At 32.0% G+C, this 25,487-nt stretch overlaps 1 protein-coding gene across 1 annotated transcript in view; it reads right to left on the bottom strand.

The window, feature by feature from the left end:
• Nucleotides 1-740: 740 nt before the first annotated feature.
• The window catches only part of LOC115876439, a 127,434-nt gene continuing 102,687 nt past the window's right edge, over nucleotides 741-25,487 (bottom strand). Inside the window, exons 4-6 of the mRNA XM_030892210.1 lie at nucleotides 16,823-16,956; nucleotides 3,120-3,318; nucleotides 741-1,441 (exon numbers count right to left, since the gene is read on the bottom strand). Of these exons, the coding sequence (XP_030748070.1) occupies nucleotides 1,332-1,441; nucleotides 3,120-3,318; nucleotides 16,823-16,956 (443 nt within the window). The 3' untranslated portion in view covers nucleotides 741-1,331. The remainder of the gene's footprint in view (nucleotides 1,442-3,119; nucleotides 3,319-16,822; nucleotides 16,957-25,487) is intronic.

The following is a 25,487-nucleotide window of genomic DNA, read 5'->3' as shown; positions in this document are numbered from 1 at the left end:
AAATTAAAATATCTATCTTATTTATTATCTATCTTTATTTATCATATTTTCAAAATAAAATATATTTTTTTAAAATAAATTATAGAGGGTGTCACAAGATTACAAATTAATTAAAAAAACTGCTAAAGAGTTTTTTGATATCATAATTTTATGTATTTTATAGAGGGTGTCACAAGATTACAAATTAATTAAAAAAAACTGCTAAAGAGTTTTTTGATATCATAATTTTATGTATTTGGCAATAGTTTACAATACGGTTTTTGTGTGTCATGTACGAATAATATCATAGTTTTATTATCTTGTATTTATTTATTAATAAATTAAGTTGTTAATAAATAAATAAATTTAACTCTATATAGTTGCTATATATTAGACCATTTGCTACGTTCTTAGATTTTAAGTCCCAAACATTGCTCCTGAGATTTTGTCCCGCTAGAATAACCATCCGCCGCACTGTGGAGCGCTGGTCAGCGCGTGACGTAGCATTCCACGGCGACTACGACAGCGGCGATTTGACGCGATCGAACAGTCCTTTAGAATATATACAGTCCTTGTTTAAGTAGACTTTCTTCTTCTTCTTTATAATAGCTAACCCAAGGTCTCTACCAAAATTCATTCATGCAAGTACCAAATTTGGTTAAAATCTTATGACTAATTAAATTACTAATATGTAATAATAGAGGTAATTGCAAAAAAATACTACGTTCATCATAAAAAATTATTTATATTACAGTTTTCCCTAAAAATACAAAGCGTAATACATACACATACAAATGTAAATTAATGTACAAGATAGAGATGCACAATTATTCGATATTCCAGAATATCAATATACTAGATACTTTGTATAGATAGTGCAAAAAATTGTGCATATCCATATATATTACGTCTAAATTTTAATATTTTTTTTTGTGAATTTTTTAAGTTAACTGCGACTATTTCTTGCTAAATAGCATTATTATACTATTAGAGAGTTTAAATAATTATGACATTTATGATCCATTTTGGGGGTAATATGTATTTTTATTGTCTCTTCAGTTTTTATACTGTATTTCTACAGTAAGATGGGTTATTTTACTTTTTATAAAATGGCATGGGAAGCACTCATATTTTGGAGTATGAATTTTTTTATCGATTTGTACAACACATTTTTTTATCGATTCACAATATCGATCTTTTAGAATTTTGTGCATCTCTAGTACAAAGCACCTGATCTAGCAGTGTGTCCGTACCTTAACACTTTACCGTATTTAATAAAAAAGTAAATTGTAATTAACTAATTTTAAAATAGCGTAGATTGTTTTATTAAAAGTGTTTTTAACCAGAATGACCTAGAGTGAACCAAAACAAACAAAACACAAGTTGAACAAACTCAGTAGGAGTTGCACTGTGAAGTTAATTTTTCCAGAAGACTTCGTTGCTGTGTTTGACGGCGCGCTGACTGAAAAATAAAAGAAAATGAGTGGTTAGGGCATTCATTTTAAAGAAATACAATTCAAGTAAAATACAAAATTTTATTTAAATGTATAGAAAACCTAAAGTCTTTCGACATACTAGCCCATACAGCACAGTTCGTCCCAGGGACGTATATTTTATGTCCATTTTACGTCGGTACGTCCCGGGACCAATTAGGGACGTACTATGTACGTACAAAAGTGTACGTACATAGTACGTGCCCCATGTACGTACATTGTAGGACTTCACTACGGACGTACATGCGAGTACGTACTACGTACGTATCTTGAAAATTTTTGACAACGCATTACAAAATGTTATTTAATTTTAATATCATGACTGGATTATTTTGGTCAGATATACCCAATAATAATGAATGGACTGGATGAGTGGATCTTTTCTAGTGTAACGTTTTTAGTTCGTTACATGTCTTTTTTATATATAAGATATGATGTCTGGCCTATCATCACCGGATTCTGTATCGTTCAGGCCTGATAATTTATTTGGCACGCTTGGCGTAATTTTTACGTACCCTAGTCGCCAACCCTGCTATCGTTTCAGTGTTCTGTGGAGGCGCGCGCTGTCAAGATCCTTGTTACATGTCAAGGTCGCTCTCCGCGCTTAACCTCACATTTGTTCACCCGGCTTTTAGAAACGGTAATAATTTAAATCTTGCTGCAAAATCTGAATCAGCTGCCATTTCGAAGCAACAGGTAAAGATGAGATATTATCTTTATAGATTCGATATTATTATTGAATATTTTTAGGGTAGAGTTTTGGATTGACCCACCTTAACTCGTATTTGTATTTTGCTGACACGTTGGTGTACTTTTGCTGTTGTCCTCCAGAATGTTAAATGGAAGAAAGGACAGTTCTTTTGTCTATTATTGAGCCCTCGGCAGTGTTTCGAGGTACAAGAGTTTCGTATTTTTAGGGTCTTATGGACGGACTGTGTCCAAGGTACGGGTAGTATTCCCTTGTACCATTATCCTATGTACGGATGCCCTGTGGACGAGTGTCCCCAGTAGGAATGATTTTTCTTGCATATAAAGTGCCCCAGCGTGGATGTAGCTTGAGCCCCATGCTGCTTCGTTCCCATCCATAAGCTAGTTAGTAGTTACGGCTGTTCCAATTCATGGTGTCCTCATTCTGGCCCCTTTTGATGTATTGGATGGCCGAGTATAGAGATGCGAGACCACCTCACGCTGTTACTGTTTGAAGCAAGATTACATAAAGGACAGCTAAGTGTAGATTTAAGTTCTAGTTTTACATTTAACATCTAAAACATTTTCAGTCTTAAATAATAACGTACATCTTAAGTAATATCGTACAGACTATGTTTAGTGGTTAGATTGTTAAGAACATTCAGGTCGATTTAATATTTAGAATATGATTTAGATCTTAGGTTTCATTACATTACGTCTTGTAATGGTATTACTTTCATAGATACTTAGTACAATTCTTAACACCACTTTCGTTGACATATAACCACTACCACGGTACGTACATAGTAAGTACCGTGGCTTTATGGGAGTGCTAAGGGAATTATATATTATATTATTATAGTATAATTAATTTTGAAAAAGACACTATCTTACACTTCCAATAATCTATTAAATTATACTTTTTAATAATTTTTTATAAATTTATTTCAATTGGTTTACCTCTAGCAGGCACTGGATGTCTGAGACTTTCTAATTCTAACTCAGCTACTTCATGGTAGATGGAAGCAATTTCTGCGACACACTGTAGAACCAGTCTACCTTCGTTGAAGTGGATGAAAGACAGTTTGAGCTCCAACTGCAGATCTGTCCAATCACGTTGGTTCAGTTTACGGAATAGAGACGGTTCACTTTGGTTCACCTGAAAGAATGATTTTTTTTAATTTAAGCGATTACTATTCGGATTATTGTAGAGGGTGTTTCAAAAAACATGTGCAATCTCTCGTGGGGAGATTCTTCACGTAAAAATAAGATTTATTTTTCATATCAACATAGGTCCGATTCCGCTTTGTTTCGAAGCTACAGGGTGTTTGGTTTGGGTTGGTTACAACTCTAGTTTTAAGTTGAAAGACTGATTTATAATATTGGCCTTGTATGGAGCCCTGTTCCTTGCAAGGCCTTTAGGAAAAGCTTAATAAAATTAAGTTTAATAAATAGTGATTACATCTAGAAAAAGTAATGTATATGCCTCGCAATACAACAAAGTGTTAATTAATAATTTCTTTCTTTCATTTATCCAGTAAATTAACTAATAAAAACTGTTTATTCGTTACAGTGGCCTTCCATGGACCACCCACCTTATTATAAACTTTGACTTAACTTACATCGATTCAGAAGCAAAAAGATATCGACTTAATTTTAGATTACGGCGTCGTATTTTGAAAGTCTTATTTGTTTGGAGTATGCTTACGTATTCTTGCTTTGAGAATATTTAATCTTTCACTAAAAATATTGGACTTTCCAATTTAAGCTCTGAAAATTCAAGTTAAATTTGCCAAAAGCATAATTCAATACTATATCATTTTAACCTAACCATTCCATTTCTCGAAATGTAGCTATCTTTTCAAGACAAATATATATTTGATCAATTTAAGCAATTCTGATCAAGAATTCCATATTCTACATTTAAAGACATCTACTTGAGTATATACAAATCTAACATATGCTCCAAATTAAAATTAATAGCATTAAACCAAGTATTCTCCTTTCCGTGTACCACATCATCAAATATATAATATTTTTGTGTATATATTTGCTGTTTTATACAAATTAATTTAGAATTTTAAAATTATCGAATACTTAATTAAAAATTGTTGATAATTTTGCAATATTTTCATGCCGCACAATCAAAATATTAACGCAAAAACAAGTGCCAAATTGAAAGACCGTCTAACGAAATTTATTGTCATATACTCTAAATCAAAATAAATTATAAACGCGTGTTTTATTAATAATTTAATATAAACATCGATTTCTACAAAGCTGTTTCGTTGGAATAATAATTATTCAAATTAAAATATGGTTTTCGAAAGCATAACGCAAACATATCAAAAACAAAGGAATTCGTAATTATTTTCCATTGCTTTGAAAAAAAAACATAAATAAAACAAAAATAATTAAAAACAATGTCGATATTAATTGAAAATTCCACAAGGAATGATAAAACAAGGGGTGTTTATTGAACTGTAAAAAATACGATCAAATTAAATTATATTAAAGTTTTGGTTTTATCTGCTATTTTATAGGTATTTTTTTTAGTAAAATGAAGAAATTTTATTACTTTAATATTATACTTTAATGATATTTATTTCCAATTTATTTTTTTTTTCTTTTTCCTTTTTTTGTAAGTATGTTATACCGGGTGTTGCATCGTCGGAAGGGACATAGGAAATCCCATGTAAATTTTAATGGGATAAATAATTTAAATAAATAATTCTATTTAGGTTTATTGAAGACCACTAAAACCCACATTCAAAAGAATAACTTTTTTAACTCGTCTAGATTTGGGTATTTTTTTCCTTGTATATTCTGTTTTTTAAATGGCCCCAGAGAAAGAAATTATTTGGCGAAATATCAGGAGACCTTGCTGGCCAATTTACTGATTTAGGCCAATAACGTTTCCGTTAAAACTATTGTCTAAATATTCCCGAACAGCCAGGGTACTATGTGCCGGGCGGCCATCCATTTGGTACCAAACTTCCTGATTTTCCCTAGCGGCATCATGTAAAGCAGGTAAAATATAATTTTCGAGTAGTTCCAAATAATATTCTGCATTTAAATTTCGCGTAAGAAATAATGGCCCGATAATATTGGTCCGAATATCCCTGCCCAAACATTTACTTTCTGTGGATATTGCGTCCTTGTTTCGACAAACCTGTGTTCTCGCTGGGTTCAAACCTTCCTTTCGACAAACCTGTGTTACGACAAACCTGTGTTCTTTGTTCCAATATCGATAATTTTGAACATTGGGTTCATTATTTAAGGTAAACGTGCATTCGTCAGTGAAACATATGTTTTTTAAAAATTCCCTATCCGTGTTTGCTCTTTCCATCATATCAAAACAAAACGCCTGCCGCCGTATTTCGTCCCCATCTCGTAGTTCTTGGTGCTTTTCATATTTGAAGGAATAGTATTTATGTCGTTTCAAAATTCGAAACGCTGTAGTGTGATCTATTCCTATTTCATCCTCAAGTTTCCTTGTGCTGATCTTTCCATCGTTCTCTTCCACGCACAATAAAACTTCCAAGTCGGTATCATTTCTTGCATCTTCTCTTTGTTCCTGCCTTGCTTCACATCTGCAGTTATTTATTAGGGTACCTTTGGTCTCAAATCTCTGGATATTCCTTGCGATTGTAGATTTTCCAGGTATCGGTCTATTCGGATACAGAGCAGCAAACATGTCCGACACCTTTTGATAACTATTTCCTTGATAATACCATTTAATCATCAATACTTTTTCTTCGGTAGTGTAATTCATGGCTAATATTTTCGATGTAGGTATGAGTTTTTAATAATAATAATAAAGCACTAAATAGATAAATTTCTGAAATGACAACTTCATTTGACAGTTATCTTTTACCTTGACTGGTGCTCATAAGTAAATACAGGGCCATAAGAAAGGAGAAATATTTAAAAAGAAATCGGCGATAACTCGTAAACGGGCTAATTAAAAATATCTAAAGTTATTCTTTTGAATGTGGGTTTTAGTGCTCTTCAATAAACCTAAATAGAATTATTCTCTAAAATAATTAGGGAAGCCAATAATTGACCCCATTAAAATTTACATGGTATTTCCTATGTCCCGCTTGACGATGCAACACCCGGTATATTATTAGTGTATACACGGGGGTGTCACTTGTATGGGAAAACAGGCAACAGTCAAATTTAAACGTGCCAGGATCAACGACAAAGAAAGCAACATCTGCCAGGCATTGGCTTTCTTTGTCACTCACATTGCTTAAATCATGATACCGCGGCCATTTTGTCAACAAAGAAGCTGGCCGGGCTGTCCTGGCAAGTGATTTAAAACAATTTTGCTTTTTACAATATTAAATTACCATTTGGATGTATTTAATGCGATTATTCAGTTAATTGGTAAGTCAGAAATTACACACAAATACTTTATTCGTAAATACAACTAAGATGTAAACGTATTTTTGTATTTTTAGATTTCAACTCTTGCAAAGACCCGCCGGTAGAACTTGCCTGGCAGCGTACCTGTTTAACTAAACGTATTATTTCCTGATAATAATATCAAAACACGTAAGTACCTCTATAATTTATGATGAAAAATGATTTTGATTCTGTTTTATATTATTTAAATACTTTCTAACCTCAAATAATAGAAAGATGATGAAGATCCTTGTTTATATCGCACAGCCCGTTCAAAACTGTATTGTCTTCAAAAAATGTTTACAAAACACACAATTATTAAAAAAACAATGTCCTTTTAATCTGATTTATACCTCAGAAGGATGCCAGTAAAATTTTATTACATCAACATTATATTATTTGGCCGTTAATATGCAAAAAGGAGCATATTGCCTTAACTTAAATTTTCTTTTACTTCTCCTGACAATGTTCTCTATATTCTCTATTTTGAGTTAGTAAACTTTTGAACGGGATGTGCGATATATAAAATACATAATATATCCAAGGGTATGATCTGATAAAAGTATTTTTTGGTTGTTATGCACGTTGGCTTGGTTTATGTTTTATTCAGCTTATATTTATTTGGTATAACAGTTTTTTTTGCCTTTGGAATGGCATGCATTGAGGCTAGATAGTGTTTCATTAGATCATTAAAGGAATTTAAATTAGCATATATTTTTTGTCATATTAGTGTGTTATCATGATACAGGTAGTTGTATCATAGTGCCTTATACATGTTATTTACCTATTATATACTTATGTAATGTATTATCAGTAAATTGATGATAACATACTACTAAAATGTCTTTTTAATAGTATGTTTATCTTTCCAATTCACTAGTTATTTGCAAAATGTATTTTGAACTAATTTAAGTCATTAATTGATCATCTTTCTTTTTCAGGTTCCGGGATATTCTTTTTCATTGTTAAAAAAAATATATATATATTTCAATATTATTGTAATATAAATCGCAGCTCTAAAAAATAAATGATATTGTTTACTAATGTGTAATTTATTTACTATGAATTTTCTCTGAAAATAATAAGTCTTTAATAATATCATTGATTTGCTGTGTAAAGTTAATAGACATATTTTTAATACATTAAATTATATTAAAGTAATAAAAATATGTTTATTAACTTTAAACAGTCAGTCAGTGATACTTATAAAAATATTTTTTTTTAAATTTCCCCTCTTTTAAGCCCCGCCCCTCCAATTCCCCTCAATTTAGCTAGTACTGCCAGGCGACACCAGGTGGCGTCTGTTTCCATTTTTTAACATGAAGTTAGCATTTCTTTAATGTACCTATTCTCTGAGTGTATACTTTTAGCCACATAAACCACAATCCATTCATAGAATGTCAATATAAGTGTGTTGGATTTATAAAAAAAAACATATTTAACACCAGTTATATTTTTTGTTTTATCTGCCTGATTTATCTGTACACCCATAAAAAGATTAAATCTTTATTGAGGAGATAAATTCCAAATATATATTTTTTAAAGTCCGATATATAGGTACGTTCGTCCGGTTCATCGGCGTCATCTCGCAAATCTTCTCTGGAAACTGGAAAATATGATTGGTTGGGATTATATCGGTCTGGATAGGTCCAAACGGATCGTCCTGCTCGGCTAATATAAATGGTTTACACAAGAGGAAAAAGATGGTCACGTAGTCGAGTCCCAATAAAAAATGGCTCTCCTAGATAAGGGTTCAAAATGAAATTAATGCAAGAGGAAATGAAAAATAGGAACGTTTATTTAAGTTGGATCTGATTTATTGGAAGGTAAACCTTTCGTCGACAAGTTTTGTTGTTTATTGAAATTTATACAGGGTTGTTCACCACATACGACACGGAGTATTGTAGCTAAACGATTAGGTTTTTACAAATTTTAAATTTTAGGTTCGTTGAAGGGTTATTAGAGCTACAATTTGAAAATATTTTTACAAGATCCCAAATAAGTAAAAAATGTTATAGTTGTATTTTTTTAAATGGAACAACCTGTATATTATTCTATTTTTGGATTCTACGATTGAAATAAAGGCAAATTTGGTTAAGGTTTATCACACTTAAACCTTACCCTTTTTGAAATATTTTCAATTTTATGAAATTGCAGTAAAATAATTAAGGTTTCATTTCTCCAAGGGTATTAAAGTTTTTAATACTAAATATTTACTGAGGATTATTTATTGATCAGATATTGTGTTGCAATAATAAAAATTATATTTCCTTATTATATTACCGCATCAATCTAGCCCTGTAAAATTAAAATTTTGATCGGCAAATTCACCGGTCGGCAGATTTGCCGATCGGTTCAAAAACGCCCTGATATATATGTTGTGATATTGTTGTGATATTATGTTGTGACGATTGTTGTGATATATTGTTTGTTTTAAGCTGTTGAAATATGGTTGTTTGGGAGTAACATGTAAAGAAATGATATCAGTAAATTGACTAATTATTATTATTTATACTGTTGTAATTAAAGTTTTCCGAGTATATAAATATATTATATTACATAAAGTGCGTATCATGATTGACAGAATTGTGATTGAGCAGTAAATTTAATGATACTATTAAAGCTGTACGCACACTGGTTCGAATACGGCCGCGATCACGATCTCCACGTAGGCGCGGCCAAGAGCTTGCTATTTTGTACGCTACTTTTTGTTGCAATTTAGAAATGGAGTTAACAGTATCTAGTTGAGGTTGTAAAAATACACAAAATTCTATATGATTCATGCGATCTAAGCTACAAAAATAGTACAATTAAAAATAAAAAGTTTGGGCCAACATTAGAATTGCAATTGGATTGGATGGCACATAAATATGTACACATTTTTATTGTTTAAGTTTAAATATTGTAGGTAAATATTTAAGAATGTTTTTTTCGGTATACATAATAACAACTTTTTTGAACAGCGGGAAGGTACAGCAATGGGTAATCCATTGTCTCCATTTTTGGCTAATTTATTCATGAGCAGGTTTGAAGTGGAGGCTAAGAATCAGTTTGACTATTTTCCAAGAGTATGGTTTAGGTATGTGGATGATATTTTTGCTGTTTTTGACACACATTCAGACACCATAGATAATTTTATTTCTAAGTTAAATAATCGTTTTCCTTCCATTAAATTTACGCATGAAATTGAGAACAACGACAGATTACCATTTCTAGATGTATTAGTTATTAGAAATACTAATAATTGCCTGGAATTTGATATCTATAGGAAAAATACCACAACACGCAGATATATTCCTAATGAATCACATCATAGTGTTGAACATAAAATGGCTAGTTTAAATTTCTTAGTTCATAGATTACTTAGTTTCCCACTTTCCAACGAAAGATATGAAATAGAAAGAGATTACATTAGGAATGTAGCTGAGTGTAATGGATATTCTCCTTCACTAGTTGATAAATTAATTAGAAAACGTAGGTATAAGTTAATGATTTCTGAAAATTCGTCTTTTCAAGTGGAGAAAGATACGTCTAAATATTTTTCAATACCGTTTGATAGAGAGTTATCCCGTGGTCTAAAAGGAATTTTTAAGAATGCCAATTATAAATTTGTGTATAGTGCTAATAATAAATTACAACAATTATTAGGTAATCCCAAGGATAAAACACCTACACTGGAAAAGTCGGGTATTTATGAAATTTCTTGTAAAGATTGTAATCAGAAATACAACTAGAAGAAGGCAAACTAGAAGATCAATATTAACTAGATTTAAAGAACATTTAGCTCAGATAAGATATGGTTGATCGGATAAATCTTGCGTTGCCGAACATATTGTTGATAAAGAACATTGTATAGATCTTAATAATTTAGAATTAATTAAACAAGTCTCAAATTACAGGCAATTAGATGCATATGAAAGCATCAGAATTAATAAATGTAAAGATAGTATGAACAGAGTCAACGGTCCAATTCCTTCAAGTTCTTTGTTCCTACTACTCTAGTGGCGGAAATTAACTGTTACGCTCAGTTGGCTCTGACTCGGTTGGCTAGATTTTGCCACGCCCACTGGGTACCTACTGGGTGAGTATATAAACGCCCAACTTGTAGATTGTACTTTAGTTTATAATCATCTGCTGATGATGCTAACATGGTTAGCGAAACACGCGTCCAGTGTAAAAGTAAAAGTGTTTTGGTGTATTGTGGTGATTTAGTGTAATTTTATTTTGCTATGTATACCTACAAGGTGTTATCGCTGCACTGATCGTGATCGTGATCGTGATCGCGGCCGTGATTGCACCAGTGTGCGTGAGCTTAACATGGTTTTAATGTAAAAATTACGAAAACATGTTAGTGTCTACTTCAACAGCGAATATCTCTAACAAAAATGAAGCTATTGAGACGAACCAAAAAACAAACTATAGAGAAAGGATATATCTAGATATTAAAAAAATATTTATAAATTCTTTGCTGTCTTAACATATTTCACAGGGTGTATCAAACTTTCACCAAAATAACAATATTTTGTGCTTCCTCGTATAATTGACGGATGGGGACCTTCGTTTTTAATTTAGAAATAGATACTAAAAAGTCAAATAATTTCGCTACAAATTGCTAAAAAGATCATCAAAATCGATCAACTAGAACACAGTATATAAAATTTTAAAATACATCAAAATTTGAAGAGTGTATATGTTTTAATTACTTCGAACACTTTCAGTTATCTTACTTTTATGGTGAAACTTGCTGACAAGTTGGAAACCGTTTGCGTGTACGTACGTTAGTCTCCTCGATCTAATAATGGCAAATAATACAAGGAGAAATTGCAAAGCTACGTACAATATTAATTAATTTCAAGTTGGAACGGGATACAAGGATGACGCAAAAAGGATATTAGTTGTTTATGGGATATTGATTTTAACTTGGTTGCACAATCGGCTTGGCTCTAAACTTATATTGAAGTAAAAAGCAGTTGAATTGTGATATATGGTATGAGGACTTGACTCTATATTAAAAACTGAATAACGTGTAATTGTGACATTGTGATTAAAAATAATTATTATATATATTATTATTAATTTAAAGACGGCGATATGGTACAGGTTGGTCTTCCGTAAATGAGGTAATGGGCCTGATGCAAAATGGACGTATTGTCTTAATTAAAATAAAAATATTGCTAATAGACATTGCCAAAAGCATCATTGTTACTTTCTTAATGCGGCAAAATTTCTGTAGCCTACTTGCAACTGATTTTTTCAATCTAATATTTCTTAAAGGTTAGTGTTAAAAGGTATAGTGTTTCAAATAAATAACAATTTATTAAAACTGTATCTTATAAATGGATACCTTGTCTATTATTAAATTTTTGTTTACTACCATTATGTGCACTGAAACCTAGAAAATAATAATAACAATTAGGTATTTTGAACTTCTAGTTCAGAAATATTTTAGTACTAGGCAGAATAGCTTTTAGGCATATTAGACTAAAATAAAAACGTGGGGCACCTCTGAAATCCTACCTATGGCAAAGCATATCTTTATACTTTGGTAGATCATGAGCTCGGCGTTCGCTGGTGAAGCCGGCACGGCTGGTTATTGATTGTCAAAATCTCCAGTTACGATTATAGTAAGTCGATGCAATCCACACTTAGTATAGAAGAAAGTATTACAGCAATAGTTAATGGGCCCCACGTTTTTATTTTAGTCTAATATGCCTAAAAGCTATTCTGCCTAGTACTAAAATATTTCTGAACTAGAAGTTCAAAATACCTAATTGTTATTATTATTTTCTAGTTTTCAGTGCACATAAGATAAAACCGTTCAACTTAAAAAAAAATTTACCGATTTTTTATTTTCTATTTTTTAGTATTTAACGGAAATGCCTACCGAATATTCCTCATTCTATTTAATTTATTTAGTGCATCATTATTACATGGTTTTTTACCTGATAATTTATTACAATCTGACGCTCAGGTGTTTCTGACGCTAACAACTCTCTCTGTCTGTCGCGTTCTGATGCTAGCCTAGACTCATGACGCTCAGGTGTTTCTGACGCTAACAGCTCTCTTTGTCTCTCTCGTTGTGATGCCAGCCTAGACTCATGACGCTCAGGTGTTTCTGCCGCTAACAACTCTCTCTGTCTGTCACGTTGTGATGCTAGCCTGGACTCATGTTTCTGACTCTACCAGCTGCCTTTGTCTCTCACGTTGTGCTATTAACCTGGCATCATGTTGCTCAGGTGTTTCTGTTGCTAACCGTTCTCTTCGTTTCTGTAGTCGACTATAGGTTTCATTTTCACTTTCTTTTGCACGTTTCGTTCTATACTTTTCTTTCGCCTTTTCGAGCCTTCTTTTTCGTTGTGTAGCAGTTTCGTTTTTATTTTTGTTTATTTTTTTATTTATTGTTTCCATGTTGTTCCCACGAGTAATGGACATTTTAACGGTCGACCCCCCCAGCGGTCCAGTAGAGGGGCAAGGCTATAATATACAACAAGAGGCGCCCAATCTTGAGGGGAAAACGCTTGCGACATTACATTTTTAGCCACCCTAATGTCATACAGTCCTCAGCACGTTTTAACCTATTACCTTAACTTGGGTGGTAAAGCTACCGCTAACTACGTAGGTACATCTAATCACCTATTTTTTTTATCTGTCCTTCTAACGTCACACAATCTTGGACACAACTGTTCTGGACACGACTACTCATGCCCTCACCTAATACGCCATTTTGTAACGACGTCCATCTTGGATTTTAAATTTTGTCATAATCACAGTATTCTACTAGTGTAGCCCTTTCATTTGATACCCATATTTAGGGGGTTGTGGAAAAATATGAAATCCGCCATTTTGTACCGGCGGCCATCTTAGATTTACAATGTTATTGATAATACTATATTGTATTGTCATCGGAACTAAAGGTGTGTACCAAATTTCAGATCAATCTGACAACAGGAAGGTACTTAAATTTCAATTTCTAATTTTGACCCAAATAAACAAACAAATAAATAAATACCGTACGGGTCGAGCTAAATAAAACCGTTTAAAAAGTTATGGAGGTGAGCCACTTTTGAGACGCACCCGGTATAGGATTCAGTTTTCACCTTTTCGATAAGTTATAAGACAACTGAGATATAAAAGGGGTTGAGAAATGCAAAATCAGTTAGTTCGGAGAAAATGAGACACCTTGTACACAATATAGTTATTGATGCGGCTTTTATATGGAATTTTTCTTCAATTTTTCCATTTTCTCTTAACATTTCTTTACATATTTTAGTTTTAAAAGTATTAAAACAATATTATAAATACGACTTATTTTTTTTTAATATTTTTTTATCCTCTTCAGCATCTAGTTTATTACATTTGTCAATATCAATCCTGTATCTCTATTACTTATCTATTTTTTACTTAAATTACGTAGTTGGGCAATGACTATTTGTCTCCAACTTGTTCGCTTGCCATTGCCCTAATTTGTTTTTTAGTGGCTCGTCTTTTCTTTCACGATCTTCGTCTCGTTGCTCTCCTCACGATCCCTAAACTAATGAGATCAAGCCCGAATTTTACAGAAAGAAGAAGTGTGAGAAAGAAAGAGAGGGAAGGGGCGATGGAGACATAGAAAGCAATTTAATTGGTTAGTGAGCGACTTTAATTTATTCCTAGAGGCTAAGTAATTTGCATCTGTCTTTTTATTTGAAGATTTCGATTGTGCTTGACTGTAAAGTTTCTAGGACGTATTTATCTGTGTTTCTATTTGAAGATTTAATAAGATGTCCGTCCGGGTGCGTCTTAAAATCAGCTCACCCCTATAATTTTTTATTTTAGCAGATAAAAAAAACGAGATTTGGTATGTTAGTATATGACATAAATTAGGATTGATTGACGTATTCAATTGTTTTCGGTCACTTTCTGTTTTACCGGAAATGACTACAACTTTTGGTTTTATACGTGCAAAGTATAATTTGTAATGAATAACGAGTAATGAGTGGTGAGTAATAATGAGTAACACAACTAAAGAAAAACTATTTTCTGTATAAATCGAAATAAAAATAGAACTTCTACACCCTGTATCTCCGAAAAAAGTGTTTTAGGACATACATTTATAATAAACTTTTTACTTATTTTTATCTGCAGAATATGCTGCTTAAGTTTCCGGAATACAGTTCGGACCATCCTGTATACAGGGTTGTTCACCACATACGACACGGAGGATTGTAGCTAAACGATTAGATTTTTACAAATTGTAAGTTTTGGGTTCGTTGAAGGACTATTGGAGCTACAATTTAAAAATATTTTTACAAGATACAGAGTGTCCCAAATAAATAAAAAATATCAAAGTTGTATTTTTTTAAATGGAACACCCTGTATATTATTACAGTTTTAGTTTCTACGACTAAAATAAAGGTAAATATGATAAAGGTTTATTACACTTAAACCTTACCGTTTTTGAAATATTTTCAATTTTGTGAAATTGCAGTCAAAATTTTAAGGCTTCATTTCGCCCAGGGTATCAAAGTTTTTAACACTAAATATTTAATGAAGTTTATTTATTGATCAGTTATTGTGTTGCAATAATAAAAATAATACTACCTTATACAGAGTGTCTAAAAATTTATTTTAAATAATTATTAGCTTCAAACGGCAATAACTTCTTTAATTTAAATAGAATGCCCTGTATATTTTAGGAGAATCAGATGCACAATTAAATTGTCTATCAAATTGTATTATACCATTTTTACCTATCCCTTCAAGTTTTCGTAGAAAATGCATTTTCTTATAATTTAGACCTCATTTATCAATATATCCATGGAATATTGACATTTTTGATTGTTTTTAAAGCAACAAATGTACAAAATGTACAGACTAGTAATATTATCGTTTTTAGCAAAACGATAATATTACTAGCCCATTTGTATGCAAAAAGAAAACAATTTAAATCTTTATAAAAGAGTATACCATTAATTAAATATAACACCATTATTTCTGCCCATATACTAATTACTTACATACTTAATTGTGTTCGTTAATAAATTATTATAAATAAATGTGGATTTGAGTCAGAAATCAATATAATAATAAGTTATCAAATTAAAGTCTCTGTTGTTATAAATAAGCATTTATTAAAAAACGAAATATCATTTTTAAGGTGTTACTTTTTATCACACTGTCTAATGCCCATACAAAATTCAGTGTTTTAGTATTTGGAGCAATTATTATTAATCAACGCAAACAGTCAGTTAATGTAGTTTGAATACTGGAATCATATTAATTGGTCCTCTTTAACAAATATTTAAACAGTTTTTTTTTTATTTTTTAATGAAATAAACGAATTATATCGACAATATTAGTATCTGTACTCTTTAAAAATTTGGTTCATCTTTAAAAATAATCTAAAATGTCAATAATATAATAATAATATAATCTCAAATAGTCCATGGGTATATTGATAAATAAGTTCTAAATTACAAGAAAATGCATTTTCTACGGAATCTTAAAGAGATAGGTAAAAAATGGTATAATATAATTTGATAGACAATTAAATTGTGCATCTGATTCTTGTAAAATATACAGGGTGTTCCATTTAAATTAAACAAGTTATTGCCGTTTGAAGCTAATAATTATATAAAATAAATTTTTAGACACTCTGTATAAGGTAGTATTATTTTTATTATTGCAACACAATAACTGATCAGTAAATAAACTTCAGTAAATATTTAGTATTAAAAACTTTGATACCCTTGGAGAAATGAAGCCTTAAAATTTTAACTGCAATTTCACAAAATTGAAAATATTTAAAAAACGGTAAGCTTTAAGTATAATAAATCTTAATCAAATTTACCTTTATTTTAATCGTAGAAACTAAAAATGTAATAATATACAGGGTGTTCCATTTAAAAAAATACAACTTTGATATTTTTTACTTATTTGGGACACTCTGTATCTTGTAAAATTATTTTTAAATTGTACCTCTAATAGTCCTTCATCGAACCCAAAACTTACAATTTGTAAAAATCTAATCGTTTAGCTACAATACTCCGTGTCGTATGTGGTGAACAACCCTGTATGTGTGTGCTTATTTAAATACCAAAGTGAAAACAACGAATTTAAATGGGTAAACTTTGTAATATATCTTATTAACAATACAATGCAAAAAGTTTTATAAAAATTCGTTCACAGTAAATGAATTCCGAGGTTTGTATCTCATAAGGGCTTAAAGCACTCCACTACTAATATAATATATAAAACGCTTGAGGGCATATTACCGTAATGTTATTTAATAGAAACTTTAGATGAGCAGGGGGCCTGGCTGGGTAGGAGGTGCAGTTGGCGCGTAAAACGTCGCCGTAGTCCAAGGGTTCGCGCCCCACGCTTATTTCCGGAGGCCTCTCTGGCAATTCTGCAAATTAAAACATTAATTACTTTAAAATTATTAAGTTATTTTAAACGTGGGCTTATTTCCAACAACATAAGTTATTATAAAAGGAATAATAATTGTTCAAAACCACATATATTTATCAAATGTACCTGGTAGCGTAGAAGTACAGTACTGTAGTGTGACCAACGGATCTGTAGCTACGGGGTATCGGCAGGGGAACGCAGTTGTAAACAAAACACGCCCAATTTCATTCATAAAATAGGCATGGGCGTACGGTGTTATATGAAAATAATGTGTATCATAAATATAATACTCAGATTAATAATTTTTTTCAAAAAACTTTATGCTGTTTGAATCGTTACTGTTGAGTTAGCAGATAAACACTAAAAGCTTTTATTAAAGCTCCCTTAAATATTTTGAATCATTTTATTATTGTGTTGTTAATATAATAGAAGAAATAATTACAGCTGGGGATTGGAACCTTTGGTGTTACACAGCAAAATAAAACACTAAATCAGTACAATACACCAAAACACTTTTAATTTTACACTGGACGCACGTTTCGCTAACCATGTCTGCCATCACCAGATGATCAAGACTGAGTCTTGAGGTATATTTATTTATATCGGTACTAACTATATTTTTTTCTAAAATACATAATTTTAGATATAACTATTTCCAGCAAAAAAAAATCTTGAAAATAGTTAACTTTGGAAGCGCAAACAAAACATAATTTTACTCACCAGTAGATCCAATATTGCCTATTACACCAGATATGGTTTCGCTCCTTGGCTATATTTTCGAATTTCGCGTATATATTTATATCTCTCTCTGCAATATTTATAATTAATTATATCTCCCCCGTCAAAAAAATTCATTTGATTTTAATAACCCCCTAAGCGTTTCCCTGCAAAAGGAAAATTCGATTCTTCCGGCAATTTTTGCAAAAGCTTTCTAATTGTGGGGACGAGTTTGAATTCGAGATAAAATTTATTTATCAAATTCCTGACCACTTCGAAAAAGTCGTAGAGCTTTTCGACAGCAGTCTCACGTGGTCGTTTCTTTCCAGAGCTGGATATCATTTTATCGGGGTTAGTTTTCAGCCTTCTTTTTATCTTCTGTGTGAATTTTTTTATAGCCGATACGCTAACTCCGGTATAAAGAAATATTCGCTCAAGTTTACGTTTAAGCGGCAACTTATGCGAACTCTCTGTAGCTTCTTCATCGCAAACCCTATTATGAACACAAGGAAATAAATCAAATGAGATTTCATCCACGTTATTATTAACTTACCTATTATTTCTCTTGTCTGGCTATGTAGCCTCTTACCCTTAACAAATTTATTCATTTTAAAACACAAATATACGATCAAACTTGATATTAATAATTAAAAACTACGAACGAAAAACATTATAACAAGATAACAAAACAATAAAACACAACCTAACTATCAAATATACGAAAAATATAGGAATAAAGTTTAGGATAACCGGTATAAAATAATGAAATAAAGTAATAATGATCAAAAAAATGACACCGCCACTGGATATTTCAATAGTATTCAATATTCCTACTCTTTCCAGAAGAGACCGTGAAGTTGGGGATAAAGCAAGCGAATAGGAAAGGCGTAAAAGCCATGGCAACCGCGTGGTAAAAAATCCTGTGACGTACTTCGCCAATCATGTTCGATGAATAGGCGGCCATGCGCGGCGATGCCGGTTTGCCAATTATATCGTTGAAAAATCTCAACTTTCATAATAAGCAGATTATACAGAATGAAAGAAATATGTTATTAAATAAAACATATCGAACTACGTTAAAATTCCTTAGTAATATACGTCAGAATATATGCTAAACACATTATATATAATAAAAATATATTACATTTATAGTTCATGTCTGGCAATTTTGCAATTTTATAGATAAACGTGGCAATATCGATTTTTTTTTCTCGCATTCCTTCCGTAGCTTCAGATCCGCTGGTCAAACAGTAGTTTACCATGCCAAAGGTTATTAGCAGCACTACATTAGCAGCTTTTTATAACCATTATTAATAGTAATTTTTGAAATTTGAAAAGATTAGCAGAGGAAGACTTTCAGACAATTAATACCTGGTTTGTCAAAAACAAATTAACATTAAACTATGACAAAACCAAATTTATATCCTTCTCTATTTATAAAAATAATGAACCAGATTGGGACAGACTACAAATAACCAATAATAATGTAATACCGGAATGTGATTTTATAAAATATTTAGGCGTTACAATCGACAAACATCTTAAATGGAATATTCATATTAATAATGTAACTAAAAAATTGCGAGGATTGTTGCCGAAATTTAATTATTTGAAAAGTTTTTTGGACGTCAAACAACTTAGAATCCTGTACTCGTCCCTTGTACAATCTCATTTGACATATGGAATTCTAGGGTGGGGTGGTGCGGCTGAATGTCATTTAAAGAGCTTGTATTCTGTTCAAAAATGGTTCATAAAAATTATTTACAATAAAAAGAAAACTTTCTCTTCAAACGTTCTCTTTAAGCAGGCGCATCTACTGGATATACGTCAGCTATACTGCCTAGATGTTTTAAAATTCATTTATCAGGGGAAAATATCTATTGAACATGTTGACCATGAATATGAAACTAGACATAAGGCGTTTTATCCTAGTTTATGCTCTAAAACTGTTGGACAAAGATCTTCAAAGTTTTTTGCACCTCGATTATATAACATCTTACCAACCTTCCTAAAGGATGTTAAAAGTTACTCTGGGTTTAAAAAAGGGGTATGCAAATGGATAGTTGATCGAGGTAGAGATATATTTAATGACCTAGTTAACTTAAAATATACAAAATAAATTTTCATAAGTGCCAGTAAACATTAAATATTGTCATAATTAAATTGTATTCCTTTCCACATACAAGTAATTCTATTACTTTGTGGTAATTCTTTTAACGTTTATTTCGATTCTTAAAATTTAAATTTAGTCTTAGTTAAATTGTACTTAGATAATGTGTATTAGATATATAGTAGCATATTATGTTGTATTGTACTCGCCTATTTTGTATCTGTTTTAATTTCAAGAGAAAATGTTTAATAAACGTTATTATTATTATTATTATTATTAATATTTGAGGGGCGTTTTCGCCCTCTTGGAATTTGAGATTCGAGAAACCCCTCCTTATCGAACCTCTACACCCCACAGTCAATCCGTTTGCCAAAAATCAGCTTTAAACGTCAAGCAGTTTAAGCAGAATAGTGATTACTCAATGGTCATATTTTATGAAACACCCTGTATAAATTTATAAAAAATCTTAAAATGTGTAAAACAACAAAATAAAATATACGTGTTTAAGAGTTTTTTTTCCGAAAAACTCACCGGTTTTTAAATAAAAAATATTTTAATATTTGAGGGATAGTTTCACCCCCTTAGAATTCGAGTTTCGAAAAATCCCTTCTTATCGAACCTCTACACCCTAAAGTCAATCTGTTTTCCAAAAATCAGCTTTTTACGTCAAGCACTTTAAGCAGGATCGCGATTAATCAATGACCAGATTTTTCGAAACACCCTGTATACATTTTTAAAAATCTTAAAATATGTAGAAAAACAAAATAAAATATACGTGTTTAAGCGTTTTTTCGGAAACTTGACCGTTTTTTAAATAAAAAACATTGTAATATTTGAGGGGTGGTTTCACCCTCTTGGAACTGGAATTTCGAAAAATCCTTTCTTATCGAACCTCTATACCCTAGAATCAACCTGTATGCCAAAATTGAGCTTCTTACGTTGAGTGGTTTGAGCAGGATCGTGATTAATCAGTATGTCAGTCACTTAAGGATTTTATATATTAGTATAGATTACAGAGACCAAGAAGTAAGTAAATAAAAATAAAATATCATATCAAATCGCCTAGTAACTAAATTTCAAGTTTATTTATAAAAATCAATCAACATACCTATCTTCTCCGCGGACCAGATAAATAATAGTTTTTCGAAACTCTTCGTGCTCGTACCGACCGCCACTTGAACTAATTCATATTTTTCAAAAGAAATGCATTGCTGCACTCAATAACTATCGTTCGCATGCGAGAAAAGAAAATGTAGACGGAATTCGTTCGACAAAATTCGTATATTTTAAAATATTGCCAGTTCCATTTTGGATAAAACGGTTCTTTAATTCGGTTTTGTAATACAGTCGGCATCAATTTAATTCATTTCGTATCTTTTGGGCGTACTTTATTTCTTATTATTTGAATAGTAAGTGTTTTCTTTGAATGAATTCGATTAATAAAATAAGTGGAACAAATATGAATAAAATTATAGTATCTGTGCTGATGTGCCAGCGGTACTGGGTTCGAATATCGATTTCAAATTTTAACAATAATCTCTAAAATTGTATTTTCAGTTTTAATCAGCTTTCAGTTTATCACTGTATATTTTATACTACAACTCTTATAATACCAGGTGTTTTTCAAAAACTCACTCCTATACTTTTTTATTTTTTCAGATTAAAAAACGAGATTTTGTATATGTTTGTATAGGATATGCCAGATAAGAAAAATACTACGTTAGGGCTGCGTACTGTCCCCAATGCTGTTTATCATTTACAGCCAATACGTTATGAGGATTGTACTGGGGGAATGGGCAGGCGGTGTATCACTGAATGGCTACAGAATATCAAATCTACGTTTTGCTGATGACACAGTATTTGTAACCGCAAACCAGCCAGAACTGGAAAAAAATATAACAAGATTAGAGAGTACCAGTAGAGAGTTCGTCTCCGCAGCAATTACAACAAAACTAAAGGGATGATCGTAGGTAGATCGGGAAAACAACAACCGCCCAAATATTGCCAACTTATGCAACAATAATAATACAGGGTTGGTCATAAAGTCGTGGCACATCAAAGTATCATTTTTTTTTAAATAGAACCCCCTGTATATTATTGCATATTTCAATTCTTCCTTCAATTCTAAGCAAAAATCGAGATATGCACAATATACCTCAAACCAACCGTTATTATTGACTTTTGAACATATCACTTAAACAATTTGATTTATTTAATTTCGATATGTTCAATTTCATTTAAATGCTATGGTATTCATTTAAATGCTATTTATTCTTATTATTTTTTTCCATTATAACAGAGAATATGCACGTGTCGATCTGCAATTTCCACGAAATTCACAATTTATCAATTCACAATTCCATTTTCATCTCTAGCAATAACTCAACCCAGACCATACAAAATCAAAGAAAAAGGCCACCAAAAAGAAGTAAAAACATGAAATCGTGTCGGGTTTCTGCGATTTCGAAATAAAGGATTCGTCTTTTCAGTGAGGAAGTTGTGAGATTTTAAAATACAACTGTATATTAAATGTCCTCGGGGATATTCTATTTTTATTTTACTCTCTTTTCGTTACCTTAGATCGATTGTACAGCAATGCTCATCTAAAACAGGAAATATAATGAAATAAATTATTTCCTTGACTGATATTATCTTTATCACAGTTAAGGGTTGGAACCTTTGGTGTTACACAGCAAAATAAAAACACTATATCACTACAATACACCAAAACACTTTTACTTTTACAAGGGACGCGCGTTTCGCTAAGCATGTTAGCATCATCAGCAGATGATTATAAACTAAAATACAATCTACAAGTTGAGCGTTTATATACTCGCTCAGTGGGCACCGAGTGGGCGTGGCAAGATCTAGCCAACCGAGTCAGAGCCCACCGAGCGTAACAGTTAAATTTCCGCCACTAGAGTAGTAGGAACAAAGAACTTGAAGGAATTGGACCGTTGTCTCTGTTCATACTATCTTTACATTTATTAATTCTGATGCTTTCATATGCATCTAATTGCCTGTAATTTGAGACTTGTTTAATTAATTTTAAATTATTAAGATCTATACAATGTTCTTTATCAACAATATGTTCGGCAAAGCAAGATTTATCCGGTCTACCATATCTTATATGAGCTAAATGTTCTTTAAATCTAGTTAATATTGATCTTCAAGTTTGCCCAACATATTTCTGATTACAATCTTTACAAGAAATTTCATAAATACCCGACCTTTCCAGTGGAGGTGTTTTATCCTTTGGATTACCTAATAATTGTTGTAATTTATTGTTAGCACTATACACAAGTTTATAATTGACATTCTTAAAAATTCCTTTTAGACCACGGGATAACTCTCTATCAAACGGTATTGAAAAATATTTTGACGTATCTTTCTCCACTTGAAAAGTCGAATTTTCAGAAATCATTAACCTATACCTACGTTTTCTAATTATTTTATCAACTAGTGAAGGAGAATATCCATTACACTCAGCTACATGTAATGTAATCTCTTTCTATTTCACAAATATCAGAGAGAGTACAGGTATTTCCTCTCTTTTCCTCTGGGAAGATATCTGTTGTTCTTTGTTTATCTATATTTCTCAGAGCATAATGCCGAACACGACTACAGTATATAATTTCAATATCCTAAGTGGAAAGAAAAAATGATCACCTTTCTGTTTTGTACTATGGTCTCTTTCTTCCGATGGCTCATCTCGTTGATATTTAGGAAGGTATCCATAAAATATATATTTTACTATCGGTCCTGGGATGAAAAAATATAAAATTCAGTTTGATTTCATAATCCTTTTCTGTCACCTAAATCAGAAGAATGACAATGAGCATGTTAAGATGAAAAAAAAATATTTATCAACACTTACCTACACGTTAGTAAGAGGAGTTTTATCAAAAACCTATATTTGCCTAAATAATTTATGTATTAAATTTGCAAAGCAAACTGTAGCGTGTAAACAAAAGAAATAAAATGGCGACAAGTCAACGTCAACGACCCGACAAAGAGAAAAGTGGTGTTCGAATAACAAATTATGGGTCACCAAAAATGGTTTTTGTCTCCTTTCAACGCATGATTTAGAAAGAAAAAGAGATCAACTCAATGACTGAAAGAACGTCAAGATTTTATCTGTCACTCTTGTCAATAATTTATCGGTAAGGAAGATTCCTAGAAAATCGCTTGTAGCCAAGTTTTGAACCATTGCTAGTTCTCCCATAAGAAGTGTCATCCACCTGGTACGACTGATGAGAAGACTAGGAGGATTGGAGATTGAGAATGAACCTCTGCAAAACCGCCTCAAATACTGGCTGTTGCCAAAGCCCTGAAACTGTATGATGACTTATAACTGAAAAAAGAGAAACACAATAGATACATGTTATGGACGCGTCCAATGGTTTGCCTTATGCCTACTCTAGATTTATAGGGTTAAATGCCTGCAGATACTTATTTAGTAGCATAAATCATCTCTTCTGTGAGAAACAATGACTAGAAATGCCAGGTTAATAAAGACCGGAGAAATCCATTTCTTTGTTTGGCAACTGTGCCAAGCGATCGCTACGGTTTAATATGGGAGTCAGTTTCAGGTCGTTTCGACAGCGTCGCGCCGATTTGCATTCAGGCAGCGTTGAGCTCTGATAGCGGGCGTCGCGACGCTCGATCGGAGACGTCGATAATGGAGATTCGACGGTTACGAGAAAACAACCGACGGTCTTAGGATTGTTTCTTCATATCTCTTAAATAATGATTATACCATTGCAACGAGTTCATTTCTTGAAAAAATTCTAGGTATTTTGCAACTGAAACAGTATGCTAGAAAATAAAAAGATATTTAGCTTGTTAGTGGCTTTTTACTCACACCCAAATATGTCTAACCAACATTAAATAGTATCCATATTTTAACTTACAACATGAAACACAGAACAAATGCATAGTGGGTTCTTGAACCTTGTTTCTGTATATTCTAAAAATTATTATTTTCTTGGGATTTAGGTACGGGAAAAACGTTGATTAAGTTTTCATTCAAAAACCAAATGAAAACTTAATCAACGTTTTTCCCGAACCTAAATCCCCAGAAAATAAAAAAAATTAGAATATTATACATCTCTTTTACTTTAATTCATAAATTACAGTTGGGGATAGAAACTTTTGGTGTTATAGCAGCAAAATAAAACATTAAATCACCACAAGACACCAAAACACTTTAACTTTTGCACTGGACGCACGTTTTGCTAACCATGTTAGCATCATCAGCAGATGATTAAAACTGAGAGTTTTGACTAAGAGTTTGACTGAGAGTTTTAATCATCTGGTTAGCGAAACGCGCGTCCAATACTCAAGTCATGATTGTAGAAAACCCTGTCTTTTCATTTCCAGAATGCTCTTGAGGCGCTACTAATCCTGTGCTGAATTTCAGAGTCAATATTGGCCTTTTCCGAAATCAAACTGCCAAGGTAATTGAATTCCGGCACATATTCCAATAGTTCTTCTCCGATTTTTATAGCATTGTTGGGATCTTCCGGGAGAGTGCACATGATTTTAGTTTTGTCGATGTTTATCCAAGTGGCATTTGGACGTTATCTAACGTCGGGTATACGTCGCGTTCAATAAACCCGACATCGGTTACCAACGTCAGTTCGACCGCCTGACGACCCTTATTTGCACCAAAATGGGGAATACAGATTCGGGTCGCCTCG

The sequence above is a fragment of the Sitophilus oryzae genome, unplaced genomic scaffold (genome assembly GCF_002938485.1).
Source record: "Sitophilus oryzae breed Bouriz unplaced genomic scaffold, Soryzae_2.0 scaffold_1436_pilon_pilon, whole genome shotgun sequence".
In the NCBI taxonomy this organism is placed as follows: Eukaryota; Metazoa; Arthropoda; class Insecta; order Coleoptera; family Curculionidae; genus Sitophilus; species Sitophilus oryzae.
The sequence above is the reverse complement of the archived record's forward strand: the minus strand, read 5'-3'. Positions and strand labels throughout refer to the sequence as shown.